We start from the raw sequence: 26,915 nt of genomic DNA, 5'->3' as shown, positions 1-26,915 counted from the left end.
AATAATACAAATAAAAATAAATAAAAATACTGTATACTATATATAAATTGTTTTGAAATTCAATGAACACATCAAGGTATATAACAGGAAGTCGATAACTTTGGATCAACTTTAAATCTTTAAGAGGCCTGCTTGAAAATATAAAGACTATGGTTCCATAAATAGCAACTGATTTGGAATCGTATTATTGAGTTTCATGCTATAAATTGACAAAATTTCGGAAGATTCCAAGGCATTGTTTCATTTACTGTGTGTTTTATTCCTGCATCCATCGGATATTTTCGTCCCTAATCTTGTTTGTTTTGCTATATTGTGATATTTTTGTTTCCAATATTTCGAAACACCAGTTATAAAACCGAGGTACGTAATGATATTATCTAATAGGCCATGTCCCCTCGAACAAACAGTTTATTTGAATGAAAAGAAGAAGAAATCAAAAAATACATAATGCTGGAAATGTCAAAAATTTTAAGTTGAATCGAAATCGCCTAAACTTTGATTATACATTTAAAATTATAATCTCATAAAAGGGTTACATAAACATCATGATAGTGTACACATGAGACACGCGATGACATCATGCACTCCCCATCTTTCTTTTAATGTTCTTAAATGCAAAGCATTTTATCATTTTTATCATTTATCAAAGTTATCATTCTGCTTTATATAATCTTTGAATGGGTCAAATCATGATTTTTTTTTAGTATAGTAAAATCACTCTAAGCATAAATTCGAGCTAAAATGTCGAAATCATTTTGATACTCGCTGTATATGTTTTTTCTTTTTTTCATGATTATGGTAAACCAAATTTCAAGATCAGTTATTTAATTCACATGAAATAAACCAGAAAACTGTTATACGATCTATATATTGTAGATAATAAACCTTGCTGCTAAATGTAAATTGGGTTCTAAATATTTATTTTGCTCAATTTGACCAGGATCTTACGAGGATTTATGACTGGCAGTAAATCGGGGAACGTATTAATGTCGTCTGTAATATTCTGTTTTTCAAATATAAAAGCAAATTTTAAAAGGAAAAAAAAATCGAAGCAAGCTACATGCCCCTCCCTCAGATGCATATATAGTTTGCCTGATTTCACTGTTACACCCTTCGTCAATTATGGCGGGAAAATGCTATGGGATAGTCATAGTAAATATATACCAAACACTGATTCTATAAGGTTTGTTTAATGATAATAGCAGAGATGTCTATGTCCTGCAGTATGTGGAGCCAAAAATAAAGAAAAAAAACATGAAAAGACCTTAGCCCCCTAAATCTTCCTTAAACGTGTTGAAGAGAAGAATTCGGTCTGTCATAAACTGCTGCAGATCCAGGATTTACCAGTGATGGTGGACACTTTTCTGTTAAAATTTTGTCAGAAACAAACAACTTTCAACCCCCCCCCCCCCCAGATTTACGGTTGGTCTTAAATCTGTCTCGGATGTAAATATCTAAGAGTTATTGTCGTTCCCCATTTTTATACAGATCAGTTACATGTAGTTGATGGATAAGAAACTCTGGTCAAACTCAAGGCGGTACTATGAATGATGACGAATCTGAGCTAATCTGTCGTCTGCCCATGGCATCGAACGACCTACTTGCTGACTGTCCTTGCCCCTAGGAAATGAGAGATGCATATAAGAACTCAATGAATTCATATCTATAACGCGGATCTAAGACGTGTAGTGATTCGAGCAGGAAATGGTTTACATGCAAGATTTTTTAAATGTAAAGTTAGGTCTATTTTGAAATCTTCAGGGCGCTCGGATACAGTCTTGAGGCCACCGCACACCTTACGATTGGGCCACGAATAAATCCCATTTTGTTCATTTTCTGAAAATGTGAATGAAAAGTATCAATTAATTGAAAGAATACTGATATAACAATTTTGAATGATTGCAAGCCTTTATTTTGGAGTAAATGCCAATTTAGTTTCAATTTGTTGACAATCATACGCTTGCTACTATATATATTGAATGTGACCAGCCAACCCCAAACCAACAATAAGTCGCCCTAAATAGATTTTTAGACCCTTTATTGAATTTTAAAAAGTACATCTTAAGCTTTGAATTGATATTTAACTTGTCAAAATTGATCAACAATAACCTACAAAAGTACTTGATTGAATGTCGGTGAAACTAAGCGACAGCTTTATAAAAGAAAAGAAAAAATGTTTGAAGTGCAAAGTTCACTCAAGCATGAAAGTACACCCTGTGCAAATTCAATGAAACTTCCAACATGTTCCAAGGAATTAAACTCTTGTGTCAAAGAAACTCCTGTATTTAGTTTTTCATACAACTCTACAACTTGAAATTTTGACATGAAAAAAAAAGTTTTTTTTTTCAAATAGGCAAACTTTTCATTTGCTTTTGGAAGATCAACTCACTTATTTTGCTATTATATCAGAAAACCTTCCCAAGCGACTTATCGTTGGTTGTGGGGTGGCTGGACACAAAATTACTTTTATTCTAATAAGGATGATGGCATATAGTTTCAGATTTGAAAATAATTATTCGTACGATGATTTAGAACTGTACACAGTAAGATATTCCATGTATCAATGTTAACATCAAATTCCACTACATTTATTCCAAAATCGGATGGCAGACCAATCGTAAGGTGCGCGCTGGTCTTTAGCGATCAAAGTAGTATACTTATCAGCATAATTAAGGAACATTTATCTCATAAGGAAATTATGGTTTACAATTTAAAAGGTTATGATTGATAAATCCAAAAGAACGTGAAAATAATAAAATTAATTTCGAAACAACCTTCATTAGAACCTTCATTGGTTCAGGAGCTACCTTGGATTGGTTCAGGAGCTACCCCAGTTCTCGTAAACAATTTGTTTCTTATATAGGTATAAATTCTAGTTTGAAATCAATATCTTGCGGAGTACCCCAACGATCACTCCTTGGTCCCTTACTTTTTATTCTTTACATTAATGATTTTAAGAATTCTTCCAATATTTTGTCATTTATTTTGTTTGCTGATGATTCTAAACTTTTTCTGTCTCATCGTGACCCACATACGCTACTTAATACTTTGAATACAGAACTTCTATCAGTTCAGTCTTGGATTAGAGCTAACAAGTTGTCAATTAATGTTAAGAAAACTAATTTATGATTATCAGTAATTCTCTCAAAATTTACGTGGTCAAGTAGTCATGGATAATGTAAATTTATTACAGGTTGAATCCACCAAATTTCTTGGGCTATATTGATCATGATTTGTCTTGGAAGAGTCACATTAATTACTTGAGTAAATTGACATCTAGAAGTATTGGTATTTTAAACAAGCTACAATTCTTTTTCCCTGATTATTTACTATTAAACTTATATATAACTCTCATTTCATCACGATTAAATTATGGTATATTGGCTTGGGATAATACAAACAAGACTGTATTAGAAACGTTATTTACAAAAATTCCAAAAGCGGGCATTTAGAGTAATTAACCCATCTGACTTTTATGCACACACAAATCCATTATTAAAAAAAAATAATAAAATCCTGAAAATTCATGATCTTTACGAATTTCATTTGGGTACATTCATGTTTCAACTCTCAAAAGATGGTCTACCGGAAATGTTTTCTTCCTTGTTTCAAAGAAACAACCTCATCCATTCTTACCCCACCCGCCAAAGGGACTCATTTCACCTTCCACGTACTCGTACGTTATTTGCTCAAAGAACAATTGTATTCGAAGGACCAAGGCTTTGGAATAATCTTCCAAACGAAATAACTAGCTGTTTAAATGTAAACTGAAATCATTTCTTTTGTCCAGTTATGGACATCGTTAAGACGCACTGGCTGAATATATAATGTATTTGATTTGTACCTTTTTAAAGGTATAATGTGGTACAGTTTTTGACTATTATGTTCTTCGCTCATCCCCCTGCTATATTTCGCACTGTCCACTTTTCCTATAATTCTTTATCCCGTGAATTTTGCGTTAATCTTTGGCTTTTCCTTTGTAGTCTAATTATTCTTTAGTGTCCGATCTCCTTACGAACTTTATAATTACTTTAAGGAACCTGCAGACATTACAAGCTCTGCTTTTCATGCAGGTTCTATATTCCTTCATATTTCACTTTATTTACTGCCATTATCTTTGTATTTTCTATGTAATCAAATGTATTTCTTGTATTATGTAATTATTTTGTTATCTTGTGAAGTATGAAAATAAAATAAATTCAATTCAATTCATTAGATATTGAACCTTCATTAGATATCACCCAATATGTTTCATAGCAATTTTACGTTTCTCATTGAGAGATAATTAATTTGCACTTCTGTGGCATGATTGATACGAATATAGTGACAGACTTCCCAAAATACTTTCTGAGATGCCCAAAGGATATTGAAATAACTAATGACTCACCGAATTAATTACCCACTGTTCAAAGGCGATTAAAAGTCGCCCTGTGAATGACCGTCTGTCAGAACCAACGGGATCAAGATGGACAATGAACTTTCATTCATGATCCCGGAAGAAGTACTATCTACTAAAGTGTAGATGTCGCCCTGGAGAGGGTCGTTCGTTGTGACTCTGATCGTGGAGTGTGAAATTGTACTGTAACTTTGGGGGAAGTATAGGACTAAAAGTAATCATCCCATAATTTGTTCATTAATTATACCAACGATGAATTCAATTTCGTAAATCGGCCAAGCTCGTTTAACCGTTCTTATTGTCTCGCCCACCAGAGGTGAAGGCGAGACTTATGCCGTTTTCAGTAATGATTTTTTGGTCCGTACCAGGCCCGCGCTAAAATAGTCCGCACCAAGCGATAAAAAATGCTTTCAGTAACTATAGCAGAGCCGCGCCACTTTTACGATCACCCATTCAAAAACTCGGGCACGTAAGGGCAAATTGTCATGGTAACTGAACACGCCATATACAGAGCGGAAGTGCTCCGTATTCGCTGAATATTCGCGCGGTAAATTTGATGTACACGCGATGCGGAGGCACGGCCAGAATTGTGTGACCTTTGACCGTGTGAGGAATTTTGGCCGGGGCCTGGTGCTGCTATCCGTTCATAAACTCTTTGGTCGGCGCCTGGTGCGGGCCTGGCGCTGGTCTGGTGCTGATAAAAGCAGCACCAAAATAGCCCGGGCCTGGCGCGGGCTATTTTGGCCCGCGCCATTCATAAACTCAAAATTTTACGACTTAGCCCGGGCCAGCGAGTTACTGAAAGGGGTATAAAGGATCAAAATGTCGTCCGTCGTCCGTCCGTCCGTCACAAACCTGTAATGACACATAACTCCGCAACCATAAGTCGCTTTTCAACCAAACTTGGATGGTAGATGGACTTGGGGGACCTGCATGTTATGCTGCAGTCTAGGTCACATGGTAAGGTCAAAGGTCAATTTTCAGGTCAACGTTAAAGTTTACATGCAAGACTCTCTTATGACACCTAACTCCACAACTGTAAGTCGCTTTTCAACCAAACTTGGATGGCAGATGGACTTGGGGAACCTGCATGTTATGCTGCAGTCGGAGGTCATATGGTAAGGTCAAAGGTCATTTTCAGGTCAACGTTAAAGTTTACATGCAAGACTCTCTTATGACACCTAACTCCGCAACCGTATGTCGCTTTTCAACCAAACTTGGATGGTAGATGGACTTGGGGGACGTGCATGTTATGCTGCAGTTGGAGGTCACATGGTAAGGTCAAAGGTCATTTTCAGGTCAACGTTAAAGTTTACATGCAAGACTCTTAACTCCGCAACCGTAAGTAGATGGACTTGGGGGACGTGCATGTTATGCTGCAGTCGGAGGTCACATGGTGAGGTCAAAGGTCATTTTCAGGTCAACGTTAAAGTTTACATGCAAGACTCTTAACTCCGCAACCGTAAGTCGCTTTTCAACCAAACTTGGATGGTAGATGAACTTGGGGGACCTGCATCTTATTGCTGCAGTCTGAGGTCATATGGTAAGGTCAAAGGTCACTTTCAGGTCAACGTTAAAGTTTACATGCAAGACTCTCTTATGACACCTAACTCCGCAACCGTATGTCGTTTTTCAACCAAACTTTGATGGTAGATGGACTTGGGGGACGTGCATGTTATGCTCCAGTCGGAGGTCACATGGTAAGGTCAAAGGTCATTTTCAGGTCAACATTAAAGTTTACGTGCAAGGCTCTTATGACAAGTGCTATTCCATCCCAGTCATTTCACAATGAAGTTTCGATAAAATCCTCTTGCGTGCCCTCACAAATCATGATATTTCTGGTTATTTTCATAAGTGGGCGAGACACAAAATTGCTTTTGCCTTGTTGTATGTTGAACTGATACAAGTTCACAAGTTCAATAATTCAGGCAATTTGTCAGATTCGTTTAGTGAACATGATGCGACTCATTCTGCCGGAAGACTTCTAGACACCAGCTATTGATTATGTAACTAAAATATTCATATCGCCATGATATGATTTTTATATGGCTTGACATTCTTCTTTTGCTGCATTACTCATCCCTACTAATAGGCTGTCGAGGGTCATGTTATAGCATTCGTGCAGAGTGTGAATATTGGAGCTACCTCGGAGCGACCGAGAACTGCATATGTAGAAAAAGATTTGGCGGGTATTTGACATTACATTCACTTATTCCGTATTGTATGTTGCTCAGCGAAAATTCCGTAATGGGGCCTCACGACCCTCCTGTACATGGCGTGTAGGAAAATAATTATGTTCGTTATACACTACCTGTATTAGCATCCCCGACTGCCCCGTCCTGTAAAGTCTAGCAAGTTTTTGCTCCGCGACGCAGAATGAATCCTAGCTACAAGGCAGCAGATAAATTGAAAACGCAAGTCAAATCACATTGGAATCTTAACCGAGGGTCGGTGTATCGGAAAAGCAGTTTCGTCCGACGTGTCAGAGCTGATGAAACTGCTGTCCGATCTTCAACAAAGATTTCATTGTATTGAAGGGCATTTGATAATAGATTCTTTACGTTTTAGAAAGCGTCTGCCTAGCTGTTGCTAAAACTCCCTTCTCAGGTATAAATCGCCAAACCCCGAAGAATATACAGGAAATGTAGAGATTTTTTCTGCATAATTTGGGGAGGGGGGACTATCAGGAATTCCCCTGCAACGTTTTACGACGAAGAGGTCAAAATATTTCGATAAAAGTAGAAAGAAAAAGAAAGAAGCCCATAAATGACAATTTGGCGAAAATCTATAAGCAGAGTTATGATATTATGAATATTTAATTTTTGACGTCACAGTTATGCAGCTATTCCGTAAAAGTATCCGTGTAATACGAATTACATAAATTACTTTTTTGTATGATTCCTTATGGTTTCACTACTTTCATATGGTGTTAAATTAACACTAGCGATGTTCAGTTTATAGGGCTACAAAATGCATCTGATTATAAAGTGACCGAATGCATCTGACTGTAAATTGAATGCGCATGTCAGATTGTTTTCAATCTTTATTTAAAACAATGAATTACACTAGGCGTATTGATGAGATGTTTGTGATGCCACAAAATTGCATCCTACCTACAATTGCGATGAAAACAACAAACAGTTTCACTAATAAAATCATTCTTGTGATTGCTAACAACGTTGCACCTGTTTCTTCTTTCCATCATTCTGTTTTTAAAGAGAAAACATTGTTTCATTGCCTTATTATATAATGTAAGACAGCTTTAAATGCAAATAGTCATGATGGGCAGAAGTAGAAATGAGTCACTCAAGGCCATTGTTATTGTTTAGTAGAGAGCTGTGAGGTACCCAGAAAATATTGAAATAAATCCTTGGCTAAAGTACTATAGATCTCTCTAAGTTTCCACGAATAATGATGCTCAGTATCCATGGTATCACAAAGTTGGTTAATGAGATTCGTGATAATTTTCATCTCCTATTCATTTAGCAATCATAAATTTATTCTCTCTCCCTCTCTCGGGGGGGGGGGGTGTGAGTACTTGAAATATGTAAAAAATATAAAAATACAGTATGCACTATGCACCCAATAAGTGTATGGATACTAGAATAATGTATGGTGTAAACATGATATATTCCTGTATTATACCATTACCATCACAAAATATTTTAAATGAAGGGCAAGCAGAAAAGAAGGTGGATTTTAAATGAAAACATAGAAAATGAATATATGTATTCATCCTTCCTTTGTGTATCCAAAGTTTCCATTTGATTCAAGATATTTTATTTCCACTTTTTTATTTTCCCTTTTCCCCGCATTTCGTTTGTATTTTAATTTTGTATAAATATTATATTTATAACTTTGCGCCGTAAGCTAGTGATTTTGTAAACTTTAAGGTTTTGATTTTTTATTTTAGGAATTTGATGCTTAAATCCTCCTTATTCAACATTTAAGAATGTGATGTGCTGTCAATTGATTATTTCTTATTGGTAGGTTGCATCTTTTTGCTTGGTACGACTCATTCATTCTTCTGATCTATATTCTTGGAAACGGAAATAACCGAAATGACATGAAAATTAATTGCAGACAGATCGATTAAAAGTTTCATCTATTATATTTTTTCAGTGTTTTGAGGCTCACACACTGATCAAAGCTGCCAGCATCCCCGACGAACATGATATCGCTCAGTCTGGTTTGGAGATCTTAGCTGCCCACTTAGTAAGTTCCCTACTCCATGGACACTGTATTGGCGAGGGTCTTCTTGTCCCTCCTTCCTACTTTTCGGATTACATCTTCGACGAGTTTGGTAGCAACCATATCATACGAGAGGCAGGTAAGGTCGTTCTTGATATGTTGAAAAAATTATAAATATCTACCTGTAAGATTTTTTTCTACAAACTCACCGACTGGGATTTAGTGAGGAGACAGAATATACGGGGGAGGTGCTAACGAGAACATTAATAATAAAAACAATGGCTACTTTAGCTGGAAAATTTATTGTGTACTTTTGTAACAGATTTTAAAATGATGTCCGAAGGATAATTAAATATTTCAATCTTTTCTTTCGCTTTTCCTCTCCCCTTACCCTTTCGATCGGGGAACTTCAACTATAATGCATACCCATATTTGTCGTCCCACTACATTTTATCGCTCACACTTTCCCCTATTCCGCCTTATCCATTTTCTATCTTCCCCTATATTTCCTCTCTCCCTCCCTATCTCCCCTTACCCTTTCTAAATCCAGTTTTCCTTACCCCGGTCACAGGTCATACTTCTTGGGGAAACTAATGTCTGGACCTTGCTTATTTCCACCCACGATTACAAAACCTCATTTCCAAAATGATTCTTGAAGTTGCCATGGCATTCTCACTTTTTATGATTTTGTATACCCTTCACTTATATTAGTCATCGTTTCTTTACCATTTAATTATGTTAGAGTGGTTGATAACTAAACTTCAACTTAAAGAGGTACCACTATATATGAGATCAAACTTTGAGAAAATTTGCTTTTTTTTGTTATTTGATTCTTTTTATTCTTTATGAAAATAAATGTTGCTGTTGGAATAAACTCGACCTTTAAATAATCTTATGCAATAGATGCCCATTTCGATGGGGATTTTTCAAACCATTATTTCCATCACAGGACATTGTTTGACTCTGGGAACCTTCAGTGTAAAACTATTTTAACATAGTGCTTTCGAATCAGTTAAAGTTGAAATTCTGGAGGATGAGATTGCACGTTATGATTCATGTCTTAATGTTTCAAAACAAGACAAGGTCAGGAAGTTGTTAATGATTAAGGTGTTCATAGTGTACGTTTTCCTCTTAAACATGTTCTTCGTGCTACGATACATTCGATGGTGTAACTGTACAAAGTTGGAAATAAAACAAGTGGTAATAAAATCATACAATCTGGTTAGCAAATTGAACTGTCGGATATTCATGAATAGGGATTTTTCAAACAAGAAAAATATATATTCGAACCAACACTCAATCAGTACATAAAGTATTTGAGCCGATTATACAAACTACAAAACTACCCCGTGTGATAGTGCAATGATTTCTCCCAACTTCTTTTTCTTTGTAATATATGAAATCCGAATATTACAACTTTTCATATGATATTGTAATAAATCAAAATGGGTTGCCATGTCTAAACAATTATGCAATACAGTTAATATTCTAACATATCGTTATTCAGTAAAAGGCTTTTGCCTTTGAACTTATGATATTCGATGATAAATTTCAAAAGATGAGCATTTACTCGATAATTTGTCAGTACTAGAGGTAGATGGGGGGGGGGGGGCTTGAAGGGGCCTCGCCTCATTAGATCAAATATCTCTGTAATGGCGGAGACCTAGTTATCAGACCCTTTTTAGGGGGGATGCTTGGCCGAAAATGTACATACGTTTTCATGAAGTTGAATATAATCTATCAAAATCAATTTGCTGTTTGGTGAGCATGGTTTTAAAAATTTTCATCTATAGAACTCGAATACATTGCAAAATGACCTAGTGATAATGTAGCTTTACTCCTTTCAAACTTTCAATGCTATCAGAATTAATGATTATGTTCAATGATTAATCGCACCTTTTTTCCATTCCACTGATAAAATTGCAGGACTTCAGCGTCTGCTTGGCATTCTCGATCTCGGTTTTGTTCTGACCGACCAATCAGCAGAAGGTGGACATCACGGCCATGACCACGGTCACGACCACCATGACCATGACCACGCCAACAGTGGTCCTACCTTCGGCCGGGGATCCACGACTGACCAAGGACAGGGAACAGGACACGACCATGGGCACGACCACGGGCACGACCATGGGCACGGACCTGGCGGTCACGGGCCTACGAATAAAACAACGTCGGTAACACCGACACTGGATCCACATGCCGGGCATGGTGCTCATGGTCACCACGACCACCATGGACATGGTCATGGACCACCGCATCATTTCGGGTTTCTGCTGGAAAGAAACCTTATCAATGACCACCGAACCAAAAGAAGAGCAACACATCTCCATTCCCCAGGACACGAACATCACGCAGAAAATGACACCTTTCAGCAGGTTAGCCCGAGTGTATAGATATTGTAAATTCAATAAGTTTAATCAACAAACTCTTTTTTTCTCTCTTTATTTATCTTTTTTTTGGGGGGTGTGTTCATTATTCCATATAAAATACTTATAACGTTTCACAAATCAGGGTACTGAAAAAAAATTATTTACAATTTCTTCTAGGTAGGCTTTTTTCACTCATGTAGCCAGAATTTTTTACCAGGCAAATACGTTGGAGCAAAGTAAGCGATCGGGGGAACGATTATAAAGCAGTAGTCCCATTTGGCGCACATATCGAAGCAAGAACGTAAAAACGTCTCAGAGATGTACGTTATCCCATCAAAAGGAGATCATATTTGCTGTCTTTGGAAGATAAATTTGTCATATTTACACTCCTTGTAAAATAATCTTAATTCAAATCTAGCTCCTTAGAACAACGTAAAAAAAACAGCAAATTTGTTGGCATTCGAAGTACTGAAAGACGAAGTGTGTGTTATAAAATATGATCAGGCAAAATACATGTAGTGAAAGTATACACGTCCATATTAATCGATGCATGCCATCTAAGTCAGGAGGGAAACTTCGAATCCCAACACATTGCCGTTATCTAAATTTCAGTCAACGAACACGATAAGATTGACGAATGACAAGACCTCACTTATACAGGTCGAACCAACCCCCTTGCACCTATCCAACCCCTTTAATCATCATGGATACCTCACGATTTATTGAAGAGGACGGACGTTCTCTCCATGTTTCCGTTCGTTCGGTTTAAGTCGAGTAGACAGTTCAGTTACATGAGTCATTCTTTAAGGACTCCTTCCTTCTTAACATCACAATAGTGACCGCATATTGCCAGAAAGAGCGCTAAAGAAAGCAGGTGAACTGTTGCTATAGAAGAAGGTTCAGTCAAGAACTTATCTGTAAGATATTGTTTCAAGGTTACAGGTAGTGTGCAGATGTGCAATTTTAAAAAAAAACCTTGCATCTTCAAAGGTAAACGTCAACCCATCTAGGAATTCCTTCTTGAAACAAACAAAACAGATTGTCTTTCTTTGGCATTTAAAGCGGTCTCCGTGATCAATCGTGTTCCTTCGCCCCTTTCGTCTCGACCTGTGACTGTATTCCCATCGAGGGTTAGTCCTTTATTTGAACCAGTTTGTCTTGGTTTATTTGGCGATGAATGATGTTCTATTTTGATGTGGTGTCATGGCAAGGGTTTTTCCTGTCCACTCATGAGGTCACGTGGTATTAACTTGTGAGTCACGAAGAATTGAGAGGGGGGGGGATAATGATTTGCTCGCCCAACACAATCCCGTCATAGTAGAAGTGCCGTGGTGTAGGGGTTCTAACTTATGCCTTTCCATCTGAGGAGCGTCTCATGAAAGGATTTGTCGGACATTTTATCCGACAAACCCTGTTTTATCCGACAACTACCAAAGGAGCTGTGTTTCCAAGCTAATCAGAAAATTCAGAATAAATGAAAGTTGTCAGATATGACAACTTGTCAGACAAACATTTTGATAAAATCCCCAGAGCGTCATGAATCCGAAACCTCCTGCGGAATAGCGTCCTTTGACATAGTGTCTATCTAATAAAAGTTACTATTATGGTAACTTGACCATCCAATTGTATCTAAATAGGAATGCTTGATTTTGATTGGCTGATGAGCATTGTTACCATTGTAGTTACCATTTGATCACAAAATTACCATAATAGTAACTTTTGTGCAACGGAGTCCTGGTATGTTGTGAAAGTAGTTGTAATCACCAAGCAACATGAGAGTTTCACACTGCCACTGGCTCAAATTATCCCCAAGAAGTGGTGAATGTACATGTGATGTACGCAGGCATGGTTTACTGAATCTAATGACATGGTTTGATAGCACCTTTATTATTATTTTAGAAATAGTTTGCTCGTTTCAACTCCAAAGAATGTTTTAAGAAGTCATGTTCAATCAAAGAATGATAACATTTGTTCATGTTGGGCACGGCACTTTTTGTCCATCAATAGTATTTGAAGTTCTCACTTTTTTCGGTCGGCATTGAAAATTTATTAAAGTTCAAACTAATTATGTTTCATCATAACAGTGCTTGTGTTTCATCTGTATTGAAGCAGAACGCGACAAATATATATTGCAGACAGTTGATTATCTTTACAACACTAAATTATAAGTCGCTTCATTGGGTGAGGGGTATTACACTGTTTCTCCTTAAAAAAAAACAGTTCCTGCAGCATAGTTATTTATTCTTATTGCACTATGTAGTCTCACGTAAAACAGTGCAAATTTCCAGTAATGAAGCCCCCCTCCCCTTAAATTTTTTTTTTCTAAATTACGGAAAATTACCTGTTACAACTATTTACAAAATAATTATGTTATTTTTATGTTATTTATTATTTGATACTTTTCCCCAAAAAAAACATAACAAGCTCTTCTAGTTCTCAAAGTATGTGAGTATCATGAATTTAATTTGAATGCAATTACCTCTATTTTATCAATTGAAAGTGCTTTTTAAAAGAGCTTTATTTTGTTTTGGTTTTTCATAATTTCAAATGGCCATTCATCAAATGTGCTCACCCGTTATGACAATAAGTAATTACTGTCGGGGTCTAGGTACCACATTTTTGCCTCTGTGAAGACTGAATTAATTTACTGTAAGCTGAATCAGTTCTTAATCTTGTCAATTCTTTCTCCTTTTTTAAATTAATTTATATTTAAAAATTGGTACTTGAATATATAAGAAATATTACAGTAGAAAAATAGTATTCATTTGTTTAACTTGATGAGAATATATAATAGGATAATATGCTGGATCCATACCGTTTTCGGTTCCGTTTTTTCTAATCCATGAATGTTTTGTTTATTCATATATTTATTTCGAATGCTAAATCAACCAACTGTCATTTTAAAGCATTTTAAATCTTCAAGGATTCATTGATATCCATTACTATATGTCAAACAATCTGGTTTAAATTTATATTGATCATTTGGTTATGCAAAGAATGTTTGCTTTTTACTGCAAATGCTGTCAAGGGTATGAGACGTTTTCTACAGACGCGCCTCAGACGGATTACTTTGAACCGCTGAGAGATGATGGTGTTCACGTCCAGCCCTCATCGCGTCTTCAGGGAAATAAGGAAAATACCCTGCATTGTCTTGCAAAAATGGCGTATTACACCCTTACTAGTCTGATATATTTCCCACCCATTTCGTGCACTATTTTTGTATTTGACAGTCGGTTCCTAAGATGAATCAAAATAAGTGATAATCTATTCTGCTTTTGTAAACTCAGTGAGTTAAAAATAAAAATACAATTGATAAGTTATATGAAACTGAGCCTAACCTCCTGTCTTCCATCCCTCGATCAGAAGCAATACAGACCTTGATAATTACATAATGATTATTCACTTCTCGTTTCAGTGTTATTCTGGTGATCAACTCTTGGATATATTTGGTATCAACGAGGCCCTGGGGATCTCAGAGAGGCAGTTCAGTGAACTCTGTCCTGCTATCTTACATCAAATCATCACGGACGCTTGTAACCCCGACAGGCATACTGATGTGCGTCCTGTAGGGCCTTTGTCTACTGCGGAAGGTGAAGTTCAACCCTTGGAGGGAGGGGGAGGGGTTGGGGAAGAAGGACTCATCAGAAGGGACAGAAAGTGTATGTAGGGGGGGGGGGGGGTAGTACAAGGTAGGCCAACTATTTTTCGTGGCCTTAGAGTTTCCCCTATTAGCACATTAGGACCTTAGAGATTAATTGCCAAATATAGTTCCGTCATTTTGGTATTTTTTTATTCTGACAATAATTATTGTCTTGGTGATAAACAGACAATTCCTAGTGAGACGTGTGAACTTGACATGCCCAACATAAGCAAAGTAGTAATTGTGTCGTTTTTAAGGGGGGGGGGAGTCACCATCCAATGAATGGAAATGGCCGTTTAGTGCTATGTTTACATCATAAGCCATCTCCACATGTTGTATCACGTAATAATATTGAAAGAAAAACGGGAGATTGTATCATGGGTTATTTTGTTAAAGAAAGTCTTAGCTATGATTTCTTGTAATTGAATGAGGGAGTAGGACGCCCCCTCCCCAATTAAAGGAATTTAAATTCGATAAGGCCTAATAATTTGAAATTAAGTCGTGGACATTTTGTTTTAAATCCAAAATTAGTTAGATTCACCCTTTATTTATCATTGAATGTTTTAAGCTCTCAATGTAAACCTTGAATATAAAACCCCAACGGCATTATTCTCATTTTAAGGGACATGAAGTATATATGTATGATTATTCGAACTTCTCATGTTGAGTTGAATTGTGATTGAATTTTAAACATCATAATTATATGGTTTCATTTTATTTGTTTTTTCAAATGTACTAGTACTTGATATTTGTGGGGTTTTGACCTTTGATCGATGTGGAGGGAGTCATGAATGCTCCAGCTGTGACTGGTTTTATCAAACTGATTCCTTGGTGTAGTATACCTTTATTATTTTAAGATCTTTAAACTTGTTTTCTGTCTTTTTCAACTTTTTCTTAATTCAGTGTATGGTTATGGAACGCTAGCGGTATTCATCATCACGGCATCATCAATATTAGCCGTTCTTATTCTACCCTGTCTCAGTGACCCGGTTCAACAATACGTCATACATGCCTTTGTGGCCCTCTCCATCAGTACTATGTCGGGAGATGCACTCATGCATCTTATTCCACAGGTAAACTTTTTTTCTCTCTCTCTCTCTTCTTCTCTCTTCTCATGATGACAACGATAATGGTAAAATCGTTTATACTCGATTATGTATTTTATTTCTGGCGAAAGGACAAGAAATTACAAATAAAGAAAATTGCAAGGCCAGTCGATCGTTGGTCAGGGATAGCCAAAGTGATGCTAGCTCCTATTGATCCACTGATCTTTAACTAATCATCACGATCTCTTCACAACGATCTCTTTACGATCTATTCACGATTCCCCCACGATGAGATCAACCCGCTCACAGTTAGAATTCATTATATGCAAGGCTTTGAAGTTGAATATGGAAATTTTAACCTCGTGATGTACCACGCGCACTTTGAAGCCGAATGATTTAATCAGTGGTGTGCTCTGTGGTCAGAATATCATTTAAGACACGGTGAAAAAAAATCGGGTTGAGATCGAGATGACTTGTACTCCCGGAACATGATGCATTCTTAAGAGATGAGTTTACGATGCTCGAACTTTGGTCTGTATCTATTAATAAGAAACTCGTAAAGTCAATGTAAATTTCCTCTCTCTATACTCCCCTCATCATGTCTTTCCTCTAATGAACTCTTCGTTTTGTTTTTCATCCCTGAATTTCATGCTGTTTTCATCGTATGTCCCCTACAGATCAATTAGTCAGTATCCGTGAATGTTGGGTAAATGTTCATCGTACTATTCTGTCTTTTCCTCTCCCCGCCTTCGTTACCTAGTAACCTCGTAATGACCCGGACATTAAATGTTCCATAAATCATTTTATTCGCAAACGCGTGACTTTATGAATGGTTCGAATGTAGAATGCTAAAGTCTGAACGTTAAAGGCATGTTTTCTAGGCTCGGGTTTTATCTTAACTATAAAGTTGTGGTTTAACAGTACAAGTTCAATTTATCATCTCATTTGACATTTACCTCATTCATAACCAGCTGGCAGGGAATGTTAACTATTTTTTGTCACCATTAAAGCATGAGGAAATAACAAAGTAAAGATCACAAACAATTTAAACATTGTTCACTCGTGATATTTTCGGCTCTTGACAAAGGGTTATACGCCCGGGGGGGGGGCCGGGGGGCACTCAGTATATAATGCATAGTGGGTATGTGCCGCGGAGGGGACCCCCATTTTCACACTCAAATTTCCGTTCCAAGGCATAGCATTTTTGCCTTGTTGAGAAAAAGAACAAAGAAAGCCGCTCCAAGGCATAGCATTTTCTTATCGAGAAAAGAGAAGAGAGAAATCCGCTCCAGAGCATCGCATATTTTTCGTTACGCCGCTCCGATCGCATTGAATGAGCTGCAATTTTGGTGAAAAGCGGCCGCAGAGCTCCCCCTGCGGAGGCCGCGCTAGCTGCATCATGCACGCATGACCGTTCCGTAGGGATGCATACGCGCTCACACGCTGGCGATCCGTTCCAAGGACCCCCGTTTTCACAAACATTTGTCGTTCCGATGCCCGTTCCGAGGACCCTCCTTTTTACAATAAGCCCGCTCCAAGGCCCCCGTTTTTTGTCTCGCCCGCGGCACACCCCCACCACTTTTTTGGTCGAGTGCCCCCCCCCCGGGGTTATACGTTGGTCTGAGTTAAACCCGAGTTCAGAATACAGGCAAGGGTATCCGATCATGGGAATGCTCTCAAACTATTTCATTTACATGAAGGCAAAAGAAAAATGATTTCACTGAAAATGTTTTTAACTTGCATATATGTTTGGTAGAACTTCATTCATGGACGTCACACAGGGGGCAGGATACCACCCCTTTGATTGAAGAAAGGTAGTGAAAAGGGGAGAGAAACAGGTGAAAGGTGGCCATCACATAGCTAAGTTTGGATCATGCAACTATGCTTTATGGAATTCTAATAGGCCTATTTACTTTCCTCAATAAATTTGCACATTTGGCATCTGAAAATTCAATGATTTTAAGTTTAGCAAAAGGCCTCCGTCACGAATACGTCATAAAAACTTTTTAACTTTAGTATTTTGGGTGTGTTCTTGTTATTCTCCTCTTGTTTAATATTAACATTTTTATCTCATGCCGTTTTTGCCAGGCCATTGGTCTTCACAGTCACGGTAACGATGACGAACATGAACATCATGCTCCAGATGGTAGTCACGATCACAGCGTGATGTTGGTTGAGGTCGATATGATGAATATCATGTACAAAATGGCGACGGTTCTGGGGGCTATTTACTTCTTCTTTCTCTTTGAATCCTTGATGAATGTCTTGTTTAGCAGAAAGAAAAGTGAAGATGCGGAGACAAGAAGATGTTCAAGATTAGTAGAAGTTAGTATTGTCTTTGGATGTAAAAGTCTAGCGCCCCCTCCCGAAAATATGAATTTCCTTATTTTTTAAATAAAAATAAACATTTGAACTCAATGAGAGCGAGTCAATGTTAAAATATATACATACCTGTGTTCATAATAGAAGAGTAAATGTGAATAGAAGATATTGGTATTTACTAGGAATGCATTCAGCTATTTCATTTACCAAATGTAATATCACTGGACCTGAAGAATATGTACGTGAATTCATAAATCTAATTCAAAGAGATAGATGTCATATTGTAATTGAGGAAAGTCAGCGAAACCTTCCCAAGCTGCATGCGTCTGCGATTAAGAGCGGGGGGGGGGGGGGTAGTCTGTTCACGTGTTTACTGTGAGCTTTGAATCTATTCTCTTCACAGTCTATAAAATAATCTGTAGAATAATATCTTATTATTTCTTTTCCAAACAAGGATTGCGATGAGAAGACATCAGTATTCAACCAACAATCAGAGCAAGTGTGGCTGAATGATACAGACAATGGCATTCCCAATCTTCCCGAACCTAGCACTTTAACGGTAATCTCTTCAATATAATATGACTGCCATGTTAGCACGTCATTTATCAAATTGTTATTTGTATCAAATCAGAGCCGCAGTTCTTTGGCAATTTCTATCAAATACTTTATATGTATTAGTCAATTTTGATTACAATCAGTGGAGTGTTATATGATGACAGTACTCGCTAAAATTTAATCAAGTGTGTATTTCAACGTATTCCTTTTTAATTTATGTATTGCTTCCCCTATTAAAGATATGAAGCAGAACGGTCATCGAAATAGTACGTTTTCAATTCCTTAGGCATGGTGTTGGAAAATCAGACACAATCTTGTCTTGCCAAGGGAAATATAGTTTCATATTCTTTCGAACAATAAAATATTGAATACGCCATGTCGCTTTAAAAAAATGGTATTGGTCACTAAGATTCTTATTTCAGTCGTTTATAGCACTGTTTGTATACATGCCATTGGTAGCAGGTCTAATTATATAAAAACGGGGTCCAAGGACTTCTTTCACGCTAGAATATCAAAACAACAATCACCCTCAAAAGCTTTTTAAATTGTGGTGTTTAATTGACTGGTAGCAACCTTATCATGCATATATTGTATTTCTTACTCATAATTCTTTAAGAAACAAAGAAATTATTTCGTTAATTACAAAGAATAGAAATTGAAAATAATGTTAAACCAATGAAGGATTCGGAATTATTTGATTTGAATTAAGAACGTTAGTTGTGATCAGTATAAAAAGGGGCTCTCTCTCATGCTGTTTTGCATATATATTTGTTTAATTGAGATTGCTTTAGGGTGCATGTACGCTTTTGAGAGATCAAAACAATCTTACAATAATTATATATTTTACGTTATCTTGACTATTTCTTTCGCAGCCATTATCGATTAACATGAATGGCAATAATGACGCGGAAGATCGAGGTTTTGAGAGTCTCGTTCAAGAACAAAAGGATGAAGATGACAGATCGTTTTTGATGAGAGGTAAAAACAAATTCTAGACTTTAACAAGATTGGTATATTGAGCGCTAAGTTTAATAAATATTTCAATCAAAATTGTATAGACGCAAGACAAAGTATTTAGAAATAGATATTAACTACCATCACGTATGACGTATGATGTGAGGTTTAAACTATACAACTAGCTGTAAAATCTCAATTACAGATATTTTATTTTTTTATTTTGGTCTTAGTAATTATTTCAAAATATAGCAGAAATAACTTTCAGTAGAACTCTCAATATTAACTAACCTTTTTTGTTAATATTATGAATTATCAGATGTTTTGAAGATTGTTGAAATGAAAATAGTTTTGTGGTATTTTTAACAGTGAAATTTTAAACATTATTTGCGGACAAGACTGAGTGTATTTCATGAACACTTACCAGATTTATTTCATTTAGACTCAATCTCTAAACAAAGAAAGTAAAAATGTTTACGAAATAATAAGTTCAGAAAGCTAGTAAAAATTGGCGGCTATTGGCGGCATAAATAGGGGAAAAGAAAGTAAATTGAAGAAGAGGGGGAACATGAATGAGAGGAGAAACAGAAAGAAAGATGAAAGACAAGTGAAGAAAGAAAAATGTATAAGATCAGGTAAGAGGAAGGCTTGGAGAATAGAAAATCTTTCAAGAATGTAAATATTGCCTGCGCTTCGCGCTCGCATTACCTATTAAATGAGAGTCATATCTTGCTATTATAGATCATTAACTTTAGCTTATCTTGGCTATTTTCAAGCCTAAAGATCTCGGCTGTGGATCGTGCGATCGTGACAACAATTTGCCTTAGGTAGAGAATTTCATAATCTGTATCGTTGCACAGGTAAATTGGAAAAAGTCATAAATGTTGAAACATGAATAAACTATGCTAATTTATTCATGAAATCATACTTTTTGCTCTTATTCACTAAATAAAGCTCCTAGAAAGCTAATTGTGGTGAAAATATACTTCGTGTCATTTTGAAAACTGTCAAGGAAAAAAATCCGGTACCAAAGTAATTTTTTAATGCATTTTATTATTTGTATTTCTTTATCTTTTTTATTTTTTAATATTTTGCGACAAAATTAATCGGGGACATTATTTCAGTCGTAAATATCATCAAATTAATGGCTATATTGTCAATAAAAGTAAGAATAATCACTCATTCAGAAATTTTACATGAAACAGATTTTGTATTGACTTTGTCATGTATATTATATATGTTTTAGAGCAATTTCAGTCTGACACCCATTTACATAATGTTTGCTAATTTCGTAACCGCGTCCCCGGGCGTCACAAATTTGGTCTCAAAGGTTCACGTTCACAAGTATGTGAATTACTGCTTAGAAATACGTCATTATCACTATAAAACAAAATGCTTCAAATGTCCCATTTTCAGGTTTTAACATGCAAACATGTAGCTTGCAAACAAACAACGAATAAACAAACTGAAAAACATGTAGAGCTACCCGCCCCGATACATAATATATATCATCAAAAATCTGTCCATAAATATATGTTTTTTAATCTTGACAAGTTTATTATGATTTAATATCACCTTTAATTCTTCTTCGATATTTTTATTGTGTATAGAGGGATGGTGGGTCTCGTTCATAACTCCATCTTCAAATGCAGAAAAGAAAAGTATTTTTTTAATCATTTTTTAACTCCCATAGGATTAACACCTGTTTCGATCATGGTGCTGTTAGGGGATGCCTTACACAACGTGATGGATGGTTTAGTGTTAGGAGCGGCTTTCACGTCCAATATATTTGTTGGAATATCGACGAGTATTGCTATATTATGCCACGAAATACCACATGAGCTCGGTAAGTACATTGTCTTCGATATCACAGGGGTGCCGCTGGCCGATGGGGTATGGGGCAGTGGCGTAACGAGCCGAATATATTTTTTTCCCGTTCGTCTTGAAACTGTGGAGGCAAAACAAGAATGAAGTAAAGGAGGGGGAATAAAAGAAAGAAGACATAATACATACAGACGTGAAATAAAGATTGAGTGTGGCTTCCCAGATATGGCATAAATTCAGATGATTGCATTTTTCCTCGAATCGGTTAATTCAGCTACCAGTTTACAGCATTTTTTTCTAAATCGTACAGATAATATGTATCAAATAATTTATATCAAATCAATTTATCTCAATATTAATCTTTATCAATATACTTGACATTGTCGTGTGCTAGTGTTATTGGTCTTGCCAGTTCGATGATATTAACATGTTCTTTGGGGATTTGCCATTTATTTTTTTATGAAAGGTGACTTTGGTGTTTTAATAGAGAATGGAATGAGCAACAAACGAGCGGTGTTCTGGAACTTCGCCAGCGGTTGTTCAGCCTTCGCAGGTTTATATCTAGGTATAATTATTGGGACGAGAGAGGGCGCCCAACAGTGGCTTTTCGCAATCACCGCTGGCTTTTTTCTATATATTTCAATGGTTGATTTGGTAAGATTTCATTTCGACGATTCATTCATATTATTACAGTTAAATTTAATTGTCCCCAAGCCCACATTCACCTTTCTGTATTTCTTGACATAAACATGTGAATTCACTGGCCTGTGTCTTCTTTCCATCTCTTTATTCCCTATTAATCCATTTGGACTATTTTCATTTATCATACTGTCTCTTTATCACCAAATGATGTGTTTTTTTCTATTTTGATATTACAATCTCAAAACCAACATGATCAAATGTTAGGTATGTCCATCCAATTTCTTTTAAAAAAGATTAAAGTGATCAAAAATGCGAAATATCTCCTCTGGAGATTCGGTTTGTATTACAAAAGTTGCACTCTTTCCTTGTACATGTAGGCCTGTTAGATCCCATCAGAGTAAGATCAATATTGTAGATGCTTATGGGCACTGATCGTCTTTATCCAGGATGTAAAAAAACATGTCTTGCGAAAAATTGATAGAAGATGGAATAAGCAATCAGTAAGAACGCATGTCCACCTAATGAAAATTTGACTTTGCATGCACAGAAATATTGCAATTTGATTATTATGAAGACCATGGGCATGCATGCTTGACAATGGAATGCAGGTCAATTTTTCAAAAAAATTCAGCTCGCACATCGCCCTGGCATTAGTGAAACAGCTAACATTGCGTATACTAAAGAAAATGTATTTAAAAATTAGAATTGTGATTTTAAAGAATGTATAAAATGGATATAGCCATGAGAACCGATAAGAGACTTTAAAATGCTTCATTTTCAGGTCAATTTTTCCCAAAATTTCAGCTCATGCACGCTTCGCGCTCGCATTATAGCTATAGTCCATTTAAGTATCTAGTATTGTAGAAATAAAGCAAACATTATACTTAAAACTTAAGGACTTCTTCTTCCCCACTAGCTGCCATGCAGACGTGAGGTATGGAGGCCATGGACCTCCAAGAATGTTTCACAACAAAGAAAGAAGGAAAGAGAAAGAAATGGAAGAAATATGATATATATTTTAAAAGATCATGTCTATCACAAAATTAGATTTTGTATTAAAATGGTCAATTTTTTTTGCTCGCTCGCAGCTTTTAAGATAATAAACTTTGCTCTTTATGCCTGCCACCCTAAAAAAAAGACTCGTATTAAAAAATACCAAAGACGACCCCCTCCAAACTAAAAGAAAAAAAATCCCTTTCAGTGAACAAATTTTGTGTCAGTCATTCCCCCAACCATGAATACCGATCGACACCCATGGGCGTATCCCCCAAATTTTGAATTTTCAGGTCAGTATAATGTTATCTTCCCGCACTGCTCAGACCGGATTTACGCCAGTGGATAGTAGAGATTTTAAAACACCTGCAACAACACTACCAAAGCCGCATTTTGACAATAATCCTGGCAGATTTTCCAAAAAGTGCAACAGACGTCCTAGTTTTAGACAAGGTTTTTGTGTCAATGTATTCCATAAAGAATTCTTGATATATCACAATGACGTCGTTCGTTATATTGATTCGAATAATCAACATTTGGTTTTTTTTTAGAGTGGTATGTTAAAATATGCCTACGATTCCTTGAATTATGCTACTCGGATCATAATTGGCATATCCTTGTATCTGTTTTTGTTTCAAGAAAGTGTCAATAAAAAGAATTGTATGTACATCAGTGGCGTATCTAGGACAAACGGTGCCCGGGGCACGTGCTAAAATCGCGCATTTTTCAAAGTTTATTTTATATATATATATAAATCATCCCAGTGTAAAGATATGTATGTTTCATTTTTTCTTAATGTGTTGTAAACTGCATCAACATCGTTTTAGGACGGGGGTATTAATCACATTCAGTGGTATTCCTTTTCTTCGCCTCAATTCCTTTGCCTTTTCTCTTCATTTTTATATATGCGACCACTGAAAGTGCACCCAGGACACGTACCCCCTTCACCCTATAAATACGTTCAATAACACAACCAAAAATATCAGGAAGTGACACGCGTTAAAAACATAACATTGATGCTTTACGGAGAGCGAAATACTACTCAAATGAATTTTCTTTTAAACGCAAAACAAAGAAGGAAACGTGCACTTATCGATTCAAATGGTTATTTTGGTTAAAAGGCGTTTCCCGATTCTTGTTTTACATACAAGGATATAAATAGTCCATTGTGAGATTGGGTCAATTTACCCATGCCAAATGTAGTCATGGTCATACTTCTTGAGCTGTCACGGAAAGCTGAGTGACCTTTTGGCTACTTTTGTTCCTGTATATATACAAAAAATAGATTATAAACAAGTCATGTCAATCTTGCAGCCTATTATCATCATATTGTTTATATTCAGCATTCACAATGCATGAACGAGATATCGTTTATCGTAGAATGTGGCAAAATATAGAAAAGAAAAAAATAATGGAGTCAAAGTATCATGCTTGTAATTTGTTTTGTCTTATGATACATCATACGAGAAAAAATCTGTACTTAGACAATTAGAGTTGAATCGATCTACATATTAAGTGGCAAGCGTATTGACCAGCGCATTAGTGTTTTAGTGTTTTTAGTTAGTGTGAACTATATTATTTTTATGACTAAGTGAGGTAAATCTGTGTGGTTTCCAAGGAAGATTTTCGTGACTTTAAGTTACGGGAATTAATAAATAATGATAATAATAATATTTATAATAGTAATAATAATAATGATAATGATATGTATACAAAAAATGCTTTTAAAAGGATAGGTAAGTAGGTACTTGTCATTTTGGCTCCCCATATTTAGAACATTGACCACAACGTACATGACGTAATGATGTTACGATACTGCAACAAAATCACAATGAAAATTAAGTTTTAAATTTGATTTCCTTTTTTTTTCAGTACAGGAAATAATTACCATACACTAAACACATAAAAAATAATAATGATCTTACATCTCTTGAAGTGTCAGATATCAATCCAAAGTTATGATAGTGGCGTATCTAATTCAGATAAAATCCAATTTGGTTGGCGATGTTTCCTTAAATTAAATTTCACAATGATGGCGATGATGAAATTGATGTTGAAGCACGATGAATAACAAGAGTCACTGTAACGAGTTGAAATATCTGTGAAGACGATGTTGATGATGATTAACAGTTAATTTCAGCATTCCATGGGTCTAAAATCGTTCATTAAACAGGTTGATGATTTCGAAGAGAACTGATAATTCCTCTCTCAAAGTAACTGCAAACAGTTCATTGATGGCGTGTAAATAATTCCACGGAAGATAAATTTTACATTCCAGTTGGAAATAAACTATGCTCTGACATTAAGTCTAGTGTGAAATTCTGAGTTTTGATCTGATATGATGATGTCCTTGACGAACCAGGGGCGGATCCAGGATTTTGAAATAGGGGGGCGCCAGCGGCGAGGGAGCGAAGCGACCGAGCGGGGGGAGGGTGTGGGAGGGGGGATAGGGAGGGGGGATACCCCCCTCCCACGGCAAGGACTTTTTCAAAAAATCATGTCCAAAAGTCGTATTTTGAGAGCACCTTTAGAAGAAAAATGCACACTTAAATCACTGTAACTTCATGAATAAAAGACACATACTGACTCATTTAGGAGCTGGTTTCCAGTCACACACCGTATAAACATTTGGCAAAGGCTCTTCACTTGCTTGCATCGTGTGATTGAAACGTCAAATTTAAATGATACGAAACTGAGACTTGTAATCGATAAGTTCCGAATAATCCATTCTGTTTATTGTCATTTGTGTATTTACATTGTGTGTTTCAAACGAGAATTGTTTAGTCGTATGGCAACATGCATAAAATTTGGTTCTTTTTTCCCCAAAATGCACAGTAAATTGTTACAAACTACAGAAAAAACGACATCATCTTCTGGTAATCAACCTTTTCCCTCGTATTATTTTCAAATCATCTTCAATAATCCAGTCATTCTGCACAACCTCAAAGTAATATAATGCTTCTTAAGGGGATTCTCATCATTTTTATTGTTTACGTTCAAAGTCTCTCATCGCGTTGCCATCTTAACTTATGACCAGCCAGGATGAAATTGTATTCATATTTATTTTAACATAAGATAATCAATTTTTACGAAGCACTTGTTAAAACTATACCACAAATAATTAAATAAGGTCAATGATAAAATGCTAGAAAATACATGTAAGGAGCTTTGATATCCAGTCCATAATTGTATAAGTTATAACTATCAGTGGCAGAAAATGTAAAATAAACCGAGGCTCGTCTTCGGTATACAGAGTTCAGAAGGCATTTTGTAAGCTTTTCATTTATGAAATTACAACTTGTTTAGACCATGAATTCATATAGGCTTCCAATTTGATGTTTTTTCTACATGTTGAATCAATGTATACTAGCTTTCCAACCAACAAAGTAAATGTTGTAAACTGTATTGATTGCCTTCTGTTGGGCAAAGCTATTCCTGCCAAGTTTGAGCTCAATCATGACTTTTATTTTTTTAAGATGAAAATATGGAAAGTTTATTTATGCAAGACAAACGAAGAACAGACGAAATAGTGGAATTTAATTACTCACACTATAATATATAAGGGATATACTTTTAAAGCTCTGCACTACAGTGTGTATCACAAAAAAAGTTTACACTTAGAAAAAATCCTGTAAAATTATGCATTTGTAATATCGTGAAGATTTTTCCACATTTTAGCATTGGTACAGATCCATTTAAGCAAATGACGTTATAATTGTTGAAAAATATTTCCGCTTGAGTGAGCACCACTTACTTTTGAAAAGTTAGTGAAAAATGATTTGCGCAGAACTTTGAAATAGTTATGCGAATAAAAGTAGACCTTAATCATGAAGAACACGTGGAATTTAGCTAGTAAAATTGATTTGAGGATATCTTTTACCTTTTTGTAACTTGTTTCCTTGCACAAAATACTTCAAAGAGTGCATTGCGCCCCACACCACTCCCCCACACACCGAGGCCATTGTGACGATATTTGCTTA

General features: G+C 36.2%; 1 protein-coding gene across 1 annotated transcript in view; it reads left to right on the top strand.

The window, feature by feature from the left end:
- LOC121411185 (zinc transporter ZIP12-like) overlaps positions 1 to 26,915 on the top strand; it is a 54,932-nt gene that overhangs the window by 23,155 nt on the left and 4,862 nt on the right. The window contains exons 3-11 of the mRNA XM_041603749.1: positions 8,519 to 8,726; positions 10,514 to 10,965; positions 14,375 to 14,549; positions 15,503 to 15,672; positions 17,734 to 17,970; positions 18,422 to 18,526; positions 19,395 to 19,500; positions 21,170 to 21,322; positions 21,767 to 21,954. Coding sequence (XP_041459683.1) covers positions 8,519 to 8,726; positions 10,514 to 10,965; positions 14,375 to 14,549; positions 15,503 to 15,672; positions 17,734 to 17,970; positions 18,422 to 18,526; positions 19,395 to 19,500; positions 21,170 to 21,322; positions 21,767 to 21,954 — 1,794 coding nt within the window. The remainder of the gene's footprint in view (positions 1 to 8,518; positions 8,727 to 10,513; positions 10,966 to 14,374; positions 14,550 to 15,502; positions 15,673 to 17,733; positions 17,971 to 18,421; positions 18,527 to 19,394; positions 19,501 to 21,169; positions 21,323 to 21,766; positions 21,955 to 26,915) is intronic.

The sequence above is a fragment of the Lytechinus variegatus genome, chromosome 3, assembly GCF_018143015.1.
Source record: "Lytechinus variegatus isolate NC3 chromosome 3, Lvar_3.0, whole genome shotgun sequence".
Lineage (NCBI taxonomy): Eukaryota > Metazoa > Echinodermata > Echinoidea > Temnopleuroida > Toxopneustidae > Lytechinus > Lytechinus variegatus.
The sequence above is the reverse complement of the archived record's forward strand: the minus strand, read 5'-3'. Positions and strand labels throughout refer to the sequence as shown.